This window comes from Condylura cristata, unplaced genomic scaffold (assembly GCF_000260355.1).
Source record: "Condylura cristata isolate star-nosed mole 26May11 unplaced genomic scaffold, ConCri1.0 scaffold00016, whole genome shotgun sequence".
NCBI lineage: Eukaryota > Metazoa > Chordata > Mammalia > Eulipotyphla > Talpidae > Condylura > Condylura cristata.
The window spans coordinates 22,520,930-22,531,773 of NW_004567117.1; the positions used below are offsets into that span (position 1 = coordinate 22,520,930).

The 10,844-nt window shown below is 39.7% G+C and overlaps 1 protein-coding gene across 2 annotated transcripts in view; it reads left to right on the forward strand.

Moving 5' to 3' along the window:
* The window catches only part of KIAA1328 (KIAA1328 ortholog), a 217,750-nt gene extending 210,328 nt beyond the window's left edge, over nt 1–7,422 (forward strand). Inside the window, exon 11 of one of the 2 annotated variants that reach the window (XM_012725764.1) lies at nt 7,166–7,422. In XM_012725764.1, the coding sequence (XP_012581218.1) occupies nt 7,166–7,376 (211 nt within the window). In that variant the 3' untranslated portion in view covers nt 7,377–7,422. The remainder of the gene's footprint in view (nt 1–7,165) is intronic. The other variant, XM_012725765.1, reaches the window with a different exon arrangement.
* Nucleotides 7,423–10,844: the final 3,422 nt, after the last annotated feature.

Here is a 10,844-nt window from a genome sequence, read left to right on the forward strand (position 1 = left end):
CCATGAAAACATAGTGTTAAGTGACAGGCCTGTCATAAAATAAACACATACTAATACTATATGATTTCATTTGTGAAGGATGTTCAGACAAATGTTATGTATACAGATGGTAGTTTATTGGTTATCTAGGGCTGGGAGAGAGAACCATAGTGACTACTGATGGTTATAGAGTTACTTTTGGAAAGCAATGAAAATTTTCTTAAAGGTAGTAACATTTGCACTTTAAGAAACTAAAAACCACTGAGCTGTGTACTTTAAATTGGGTCACTTTTCTGTATGTTTTATGTCAATAAAACAGTTTCAGATCTCTAAAGACACAGTCACAATGAATCGTGCAGAGGCAATGTATAAAAGAATTACTACAAGAAGTGTGCTGGATCTAGTTACATGAAGGTCATCAGTGAGTATTATTTCAATTTCAGTAGAATGGTGGAAGATGGAAACAAAACTGGAGTAAATTGAGAAATGATTTGGTTATGAAAAGGAAAGTACTTAAGTGCACTTGTTTATCCAATAAGCAGGAGAAGATTGAAGGTGTTAAGAGTGGATAGCCAAGGAGCACAAAGAGTTTTTGGCCTTGTCTAAGAGAAGAATCACTTCCTTTAGTGTAAAAGGAGGAGCTGATGCATGTTAAAAGACTTGTATACAGGCCCTCCCTGGTGGCGCAGCAGCGGGTTAAAGCACAACACGAAGAAGTTAAAGCCACTTCAGCACTAGTTGGATCCCTGCCCTGGAGGTGACCACAAGGCACGGCAGACCTCTCCTGACCTGCCCGCTGCTCTCCTCAGCAGTGTACTTTGTCAGTGGACCTGTTCTGCTCCCCATTCTATCTCTGGTGAATCCTCTCACTGCCCCTGCACCTCTGGCCTGTACCCCAACTCTGTATGCATAAATAAATATTTTTAAAAAACAATAAAAAAAAAGATTTGTATTCTTGATAGGGTAAAGATAATTCCTCTCTAATGACCTCTGTTTTCTCTGAAGTGGAAAGCAAGGCCATCTGTATAGGATAAATAATGAGAAAAGAGGAAATAAGAACAAAACTCCTGATTAAAGAAATATAGTAGTTTATCAGAAAATGTTTAGTACCCACTTAAAGCTAGTAACTTTCAATTTATATTAGACCTACTCTTTGTTTGCTTATGTCTTTGTTTGCATTTATTTACACCAGATGCCCAGCTATAATTCACTAAAAAAAAGTTTCCCTTTTTATAGTTGAGTAGTATTCTATTGTGTGTATATATCATATCATCTTAATCAACTATGTGTCAATGAGCATTTAGGTTGTTTCCATAACTTCCCAGCATCATTTATTAAGGAGACTGTCTTTTCCCCATTTGTGGTCACGGATACTTTATCATAAGTTAGATGATGGTATACATGTGGATTTATTGATTCTGTTTTTGATTCTGTTCCTTTGGTTCATGTATTTGTGCTATTACCATATTGTTTTTAATTCTGTTGCTTTACAGTAAACTTCAAAGTCAGGTAACCTGATAGCTCCATTTCTTTTCTTTGTTCTTAAGGTAGCTTTTGCAATTTGATGCCTTTTATGATTCCAATTAAATTTCAGTATTTTTGTTGAGTCATAAGAATAGATGGAATCACCTATAATAATTGACCCCTATTATATCCCATCACTTAAAAGTAAATGGAGCTGGAAGAGATTGTGCTAAGTGAAATAAGTCAGAAGCACAAAGAAAAATATTGAATGCTCTCACTTATAGGAAGAGTATAGGGAAACTGAACAGGATCAGGAAAAAGACAAAGCTTTCCATACAAACCACAGATCTGAGGCATACTGCAGGGAAGAGAAAGGGAAAGGGGACAAAATGGGAGGGAAGAGTAAAAAGGACTGTGATGATGGTTCACAGATGCCATCATGGGGGGAGAATTATGTGGATGCCACCTGAGGAATTTTTAGGTTAATTTGTTATATCTGAGTAATCAACTTATCCTAATCCATGTGTTTATTTTATGACAGACCTGTCACTTATCCTATGGTTTTGTGGGTCACTCTTTTCCATACTATAAAGATTTTTTTATTATACATGGATATGAATAAGAGTACTAGGATCCCACAACTTTTTTTCCAGATAATTACACAAGTTAGAACTTCTTAAATCAGTCTTTTAAACACAAATCCATGTTACTACTCTGGATTTCAGTTTACATTTCTGGAAGATCTAATTCTGATATATTATCTTATCACTAATTATTTTGACTTCATTTTTTCATAAAGATTTCCTTCATCAGAGCATTCCTCACTAGCTCTTTTAAGCATGAAATTGTATAAGAAAATATAAGCCATCAGTTGTTTCTAATTTAAAAAATAAATTGAATGACCTATATGAAAAGATGGTTATTACCACAAGATTGCTTCACATCTCTCAGGGAGGTTCCAGAAAGCCTACATGAAGTACATCTGTCTTATAAACAAACTTCATTGGTAACAATATCCAGTTCATTGGCTTACACCTTGAAGATGTTTTGGTTGAACATGGAAACCACTGTTTTGAATGCCAGAGATAACTGTATTGAAACATTGCCTTAATGCAAGAGGATAAAAGCTGTGAAGGATTTCATCTTACAGGTTCTCATGTCAGAAAATCTCATACTTTTTTTATGCCTGAGCTGGTAGTCTGCTTTTGCCCGGGAATTGTGGGCGGAGCCTACTGCATGACTTACAAGACCCGAATAGCCCATGTTCAAAATTAGGATGGAAAACTGCAGTCAAAGGTACTAAAATAAAGGATTTTTCTTTATAAGTATTATCCTACTTATAAAACCTATCTAGTAACAGTGATATATGAATAATAATATAAACCCGCAGGTAGCAAAAAAAAAAAAAACCTACATTTTGATGTCTTAATTTTATATAGCGTAATAAATAAAAAGCTTTATTAAGGTGATAACTTGATCAAATATTTTTCTGATTCCTCAAAAGCATTTATTAGATCATCAAAATGTGTACTTTTACCAAGTTTAAGTGATATAATTAAAAGCAAATCAATCACACTTAGTAAAGGAAAGATGACACATAATTTTTGGCAATTTTTCATTCTGAGAAGAATGCTGATACAACTAACACTGGAGTCCTTAAGGATATTTTATAAGCAATGACAACATTGATAGATTTTTTTCTTAGTAAACTTTTGTGGAAGTAACACTGATTTATAAGTTTCAGGTATGCAACATTGTAATTCCACACGAGCACCCTACATCATGATCACTACCAAGTCTAGTTTCCATCCATCACTGTACAATTGACCCTTGTTACCCATACCCATTTCATCCACCCTCCAATCCCTTTCCTCTGCTTTGGCGTTGTTTCTTTATATTCCATATGAGTAAAATCACATATTTGCCTTTGTCCATCTAACTAGCATAATACCCTTGAGGTCCATCTGTTTTGACACATACAGCAAAAATTCATCATTTTTATTTTTTAAAAGATATATTTATGTATACAGAACTGGGGTACAGGGCAGAGGCAAAGATGCAGTGAGAGGCTTCATCAGAGACAGAGTGGGGAGCAGAACAGGCAGATCAACGAAGTACACTGCTGAGGGGAGCAACAGGAGGGTCAGGAGAGGTCTGCCACGCCATGCGGGTCACCTCCGGGGCGGGTTTCAAACTCATGCTGAAGTGACTTTAGCTTCTTAGTGCTGTGCTTTAACCCGCTGCGCCACCAGGGAGGGCCCCAAATTTATCTTTTTTAATAGCTGAGTAGTGTTCTATTACGTTTATATCCCACATTATCTCTATCCATTTAGGTTGTTTTCAGATCTTGGCCATTTTAAGCAATGGTGTGAGGACCATAGGTGTGCATATCGTTGTGTTTTTATATTCTTCAGATAAATACCCAAAAGTGGGATAGATCGATCATATGGTATTTCTTTTTTAATTTTGTAAAGAACCTACTTTCTCTTTTCCAGAGTGACTGCACCTACTTGCATTACCACCAACACTGTAGCAAGATTCATTTTTCTCTGCTTCCTTGCCAACACTTTGTTGTCTCTTTTTTTTTTATAATAATCATTGTAGTGGGTGTGAGGTAATATCTCCTTGTTTTGATTTGCATTTCCATAATAATAAATAATGAACATCTTTTCACCATCTGTAGTATGTCTCTGGGTGAAATGTCTTTTTGAATCCTCTGCTTATTTTGTTGTTGAGTTGTTTTTTTTTTTAAAGATTGATTTATTTGTGCATACAGAACTGGGGTACAGGCCAGAGGCTCAGGGACAGCGAGAGGCTTCGCCAGAGACAGTGTGGGGAGCAGAACAGGCAGATCGACGAAGTACACTGCTGAGGGGAGCAGCGGGCGGGTCAGGAGAGGTCTGCCACACCATGTGGTTACCTCTGGGGCAGGCGGGAATGAAACTCATGCAGAAGTGGCTTTAGCTTCTCAGTGCTGTGCTTTAACCCACTGCGCCATCAGGGAGGGCCTTGTTGTTGAGTTTTTATAAGGTTTGTATATATTTGAGACACTAACCTCTTACCAGATGCGTGATTTGGAAATATCTTCCACTGTTCAGTAATCACTTTGTCGTTGTGACAATGGTCTCTTCCACAGTGCAGAAACTTAGTAGTTTAATGTAATTCCATCTGTTTATTTTTGCTTTTGATTTTCTTGCCTTTTGAGTTCCACCCACCAAGACATGTCGATACTGAGAAGCAGTAAACATGTCGATACTGAGAAGCTTACTGCCTATGCTTTCTTTCCTCTATTTGTTTTATGGTTTCAATTCTTACATTCAAGTCTTTAATTCACCCTGAATTAAATTTGTATATGCTAGAAGACAGCAGTCTAGTTGTGTTCATGTGCCACATCATCTTATCCATTTAGGTTGTTTTCAGATCTTGGCCATTTTAAGTGAAAGCGTGAGGAGCATAGGTATTTTATTCCTTTGTATATGACTGTCTAGTTTTTCCCACACCGTTTATTAGGAGACTTTCCTTTCCCTTTTGTATACTTTTGGCTCCTTTGTTGGTTGAAATTAGGTGTCTACAGAATAGATTTCCGATCAGTTACTTCAAAATGTAAATTTAGTGTATCTGTAGTTGACAATTATTATGAAATGTTTCTTAAAAGATGTATCTTTAGGCCCTCCCTGGTGGCGCAGCGGGTTAAAGCACAGCACTAAGAAGCTAAAGCCACTTCCGCATGTGTTCAATTCCCGCCTGCCCCGGAGGTGACCCACATGGCACGGCAGACCTCTCCTACCCACCTGCTGCTCCCCTCAGCAGTGTACTTCGTCAGTCTGCCTGTTCTGCTCCCCACTCTGTCTCTGGTGAAGCCTCTCGCTGCCCCTGAACCTCTGGCCTGTACCCCAGTTCTGTATGCACAAATAAATAAATCTTAAAAAAAATAAAAGATTTATCTTTACACATATTAGTTTTGTGTATGTTGAATTTCATTTTAAATATGAATGTATACAATGTCATTTTAATGTTTTCTCAAGTGTATCCTTTAACTTGCAGAGATCAAACAAGAAAGTAGCACTTAATGATTTCTATATAATTCAGAATGCCTATATATGCTTTCTATTACTGTAGCTTCAGTGATAAAAAAAATAATTTTAATACTGTATTTCTCATTAACTGGTTCACTTAATGGTGCATGTTAAAACATTGTTCCTTCTATCAAAATCAACAATCTTTACATTTAATTTTGCTTTGTAAGCCTGTGGGTATTTACTTCCCAGTGGGTTGCCAGTTTCTTAAACTGAATATCCAAAATTCTTTAAAGAAGCCTATTATTTCTTTGATGCACTTTATTGCAATTTCCTTGTATATCCTTTTATTTTGTAATAACTTACTGATACGTATTGTCTACATATTAGCAGTTCTTGTCCTAGTACTCAGACCTGAAAACTAATACTTCTGCTTAGGATACAGGCTGTAGGAAGACAGACAAGCCAGCCTGTCACTATTGCCACCACCAGCACCATTGCTTACTTGGGCTTCAATCCTAGCCCCAGTCACGCCCCTGGGGCCCAGCAGCACTCAAAACTGCTTCTGCCATGAATTTGCGCACGAGGCAAACAAGACAGCTTTTTGGCACACACACTGCCCTTTGCCACTGTGCCTGCAGGCCTGGACTGAGTCTACACAGGCATGCCAGCATTTATTTTCTGCTTATATACATGTTCCAATGTACCAGCAGAATATATTTATAAAATTCAAGGTCAAATATAAGATCACTAAGAATTTCAAGATGGCAGCAATAGAGCAATAAACCAAGTCAAGGACCTATACAGCTACACAGGTAACACACACCCTACATGAGCCTTGATCACATAACCTTAGAAGTTACTAATCCCTGGAGTAAATGGACACAGAGGCAGAAGCATTTACATCTTTGAGTTACCACTCTAGGAAAGGTATCATGAACCATAGATAAAGGTGTTGGTGACTATAATTAGTTTCCTTGCTGGTAAGCTGCTTCAAGCTTATCCATTTTGATAAAAATGCTCAACACCAAGGGTCTTTGGGGGAGATCTCTTTATAGATTCAGATGAGGGTTTCTTTCTCTAGATTCTAGAGAAAGTGAGAATAGGATAGCAGGAAGAAAATAGTATTTATTGAATACTTATTATCTGTTAATTTATACCAACAGATTAATTTCATCTAGCAAGAATTCTGGTAGTCCCTTGTGCTTGAGATACTGAACTGAAAAATTAAATAACTTTCCCTATATATTACTATATATTACATAGCTTGCAAATGTAAAGACTAAAACCAAGTCTCTTTGATTGTACACTCTGAAAAACAGCTTCAGCGCTCTGTGTGGGTTCAAAGCCTGATTCTGCCATGGCATGCCTTAATGTTAGCTGAATCTGTTTCCTCATGTATATAATGGGGAAGAGACAAGCACAGTACCTAAATATAGGCATAGGATCAGTGCCAGGCAGTAAGCCTATAATAAATGTTTTATGCTAAGGTTTTTATTAGCAGGTTAGAGAGAACATTACTTACAGAAAAAGGAACTTACAGAGAGTAGGAACCTCTGTTGTTTACCCTAAAAGGCCCTTTTGGCACTTGATGTGATCTCTGAGCTGACACTTGCCTGGAGCAGCCTGTCTGGTCTGGATGGACGTCTTGAATTTTAATGTCCCACTAGTCTGATCATTTTCTATCTGGATTGTGTGTGTTACAGGTATGAAACATCTCTGTTGGATTTGGTTCAATCTCTGAGCCCAAAATCTGCTCTCAAACCTCAGCTTCTTCCCTCCAGACAAGCTGGGGCCTGGAATCATGGTACTTGCCAACCCAGATCTCTCAAATCAACCTGGAACAAGATGGGGGTAGGCAAGACCCCCGAAGACCTGGAGGAGAATCAAATTCTGGAAGATATCTTTTTCATTTGACACTGACGTTTAGGCCACAACCATCTGAAATGTATGAATTTTTTATATAGTGATCCAGGATTTTAAATTATTTGATTGCAAAGTAATTGTGTCTCTCCTTTCACAGGGACTTATCTCACTAGCATCCTATTAGATAATGAATATGTAAATAACTCTAGCAGCCTCTGGGGTATTTTGATCAGACCAATCAGTAGATGACCCATTAAGGGGGTGTGGTGAGGGCAGGATCTTTCCTATGCCAAGTAGAGGTAGAAAACTAACCTAGGGCTCTTTCTGCAGGGTGGAGGCCCATGGACATTCTGCCTCAAGAGTATTTTCTTGTCAGTATTTTGCTGGAAAAGGTGGGTTCTCTTTTGTACATAAGGAAAAGCTTTATACTAAACGACCTCTCTCATTTAAACATACCCCTTGTATAACAAACGCAATTTCAGAACAGACCCTTTTACCTCCACCCTGTTCTCACACCACCCACCTCTCCTTCACTGTAGCTGCTTAATTCTAAAGTTAGAGCTGGGCCCCTACCACCGTAAGTAACACCCACTGTGGGTCAGAGTCAGTAATCATTGGCCACCTGTCATATACCCAGAAGGCATCCCAGCCACCCCTCGGAACTGGCATTGCATAACACTACCCAGTGTATGTCCTTGGAAAGTCCAGTGGAGGCACAAGCCTGCAACACTGTTCTATCATCTCCCACTTCCAAGACGAGAAGAGCCATCTCTTGATGTTTTTATTACCCATGTGTCTGTTTTTTCCATCCTGTGTACTTCCCATGTCTGTGTCCATGGCAGACGCCACTAGGGAGAGTTGTAACCAGCTTCTGTAACCCAGCAGTCTTTTCTGGGTGCCCTCTCACTCCATGAGGCTCAAAGGCCCTGGGTCGGCCAGCCTGCAATGAGCTCTGCTCAGAGCCACTGCCCCGCTGCTCCAAAGAACCATCTGTACTTGCCAGGTTATGTTCCACCATCTGCCAGGTTCCCCCCTTTCCCACTGGGCTTCCCTGTGCCTGAAGAAAGCCATGGTAGAAATACAACTGAGGCCCATTCTCTCTCTGTTCTCCTGAACTCTTGAAATGGGTTCTTCAGTTTACAGTGGGCTCTAGTGACCCCTCAAATTGGTAGAGTATGATGAGCCTACTTGAACCAGTGAGTTTCAGACTTTTCAGCCTTGGAAAGTGAAGGAACAATGTGTCTCCAGTTAGCTCTTGATGACTTTGATATGGCAGATGTTGCTTTTTTTTTCTCTCTTACCAGTCTCAGATTTGAACTGGGACTAGTATTCTTTGTCAAGTCAATAGTGGAAGCCACGATCAGACCACCCAGACCATCCTGCACTTAGTGAACCTTCATGGCTGCCCTAAATTCTATATTAAAATGATTATTTCAGCCTACAAAATCCTGTCTGAGCGGCAACCTTGTCTGGACAGATGTAAATCTCATGGTCAGTTTGGGGCCCTGCCACTTCCTCCCAGTATTGCTCTTGGGTCTTTTTGTTCTGTGGAGGAGAGAAGAATAGACCCTACCAATACCATATTCTTCATCTGAAGTAAATAGAAGGATACAAGTAACTCGTTGTGGTTATTAACTTAAAAAGTGGAAAGCTGTTGCAGATGATAGTAGCCTTTTCAAGTTCACCCCTGTGAGAGTAACTATAAATTACATTCATCCCATTTCAGAAAGCCTTTGGAAAATAAGGCTTTCCTTGGTGTAACTCAAGTGGGTGCAAGCAAACTGAGCACCCTCATGTTTCTCAGTTAAGTTCCCAGCGCTATCTTTCCTTTGCCTCATGTGTTATAAACATGTGAAGTCCGTGCAACTCCCTTAGCTCATCTATAGCTGTCCGTAACTGACTACTCTGAAAGCCAGTGCCCTTACTTCTCTCCAGCGTAAGAGGATGCTGGGAAGACCAAGAGATATGATGATTTCTTCAAGAAGCTTGTTTGCCTCTAGAAGAATCATAAACAAGATCTAAACTAAAGGCTCTTTGGAATCACATGCTGTAGCATAGAGTTTAAAGGCTTCTTTACCTCCCCCTAAATAAGCAATTTGAAAGAGCAAAGATGAATTTTCAACAGAATGCCAGTCAACATGTTTTTTACTTGCCACATTGCCTTACCAGTTTCTTTTCTCTATCCTGTGGGTGTCAGAATAATTGGCTATGAATCTGTGTTCAATCTAACATCTTCATTAGGAACTGAACTGTATATGTGGACATTTTAATCTGTGTCATACTTGGAGATATATATATAGAGGTATATATAGAAGAGAGAGAGAGATGAATGAAAAGGTCCTGGTAGTGCCTGGAGGCTGTTGTAGAGCCTGCAGACTTAACCTAATTGCAGACTAAGCTACCAATAAAGAGAGAGAGGGTCTGGCACAAAGGAATTTGCCTTTCCTTCTGTGCAGTGTGCTCTCTAGTGGTTGCTTTCTCAAAGCAAGCCTGGACACAAAATGGTGTGGCATGTAGTGCTGTAACACCCACCCTGTGAGAAATAAATCAGTGTTCACAAAATGGAAAAGGACGAGGTCTGTCCCCTGAAGTGCCCTAAGTAGGCCTAAAGTGCTTGATTTCGAAAACTAAGGTTGATCAAGGAAAAGCTTTTTCTGACAGTCACCCTTCTAGGAGACATGTTTGTATTTGCCCCATCCTGTTCTCCATGGAGAACTTCCCTGGAGCACCCCAAGGAACTCTGCCACTGTTTTCTCTGGGCCCTGCCAACACGATGGTTCATCAGGGAGATCGACTAGTAAGAGAATCTGGAAAGGGCCAAGCCTGAAGGCACAGGGCCAGCTAAAGTCTGTGATCGCTAGGGAGATGGAGGCTACAACAGACTTCCCCCAGCTCACACTTCATCCTCCCCTCAGTATGCACTGCTTTAATGTGGGCAACTGTTTATACATGTGCAAGATTTTAAGTTAATAAATTATGTCTACGGCTATCTCCCCCATGTGGTTTTCATATTGACTTGTCCTTTGAACATCGGTCACCTGATCAGTGCGGCATAACTTGAAAGTAAAAGCTGAGCTCAGGTTATCAGACTATTTTCCTCAGTACCTGTTAAATCATAAGAGCTTGCGTTCAACTGAAAGAAAGGATATGGTTTGTCACATCCTACTAGTTTTTCCTGACTAACTCCCATTCACTCCCATCACCTGGATACCAAGCCGCCTCTAGGTTGTGTGACGGCCAAAGTGGAAAATTTAACCTGCTGAGTTCCTTTCATGTGTTTGTCCTCAAAACTGCTCAGCCAGAAAGAAATACCACAGCACTTTGAAAAATTAAAAAAAAAAAAAAACGGTCTGTCTAGTTGACTTTAGGGTTGGGAGAATGGAGGTAAAGGCTTGAGTGCCTGAAATGCCCAGTTCTGAGATCACACCTGTGGATGCAACTAAGCCAGCCTCTCCTGACCTCAAGCTGGTCAGTAGCTGAGCAAAATTTGCAGGTGTCTCTCAGAGCAGAGATGGCAGG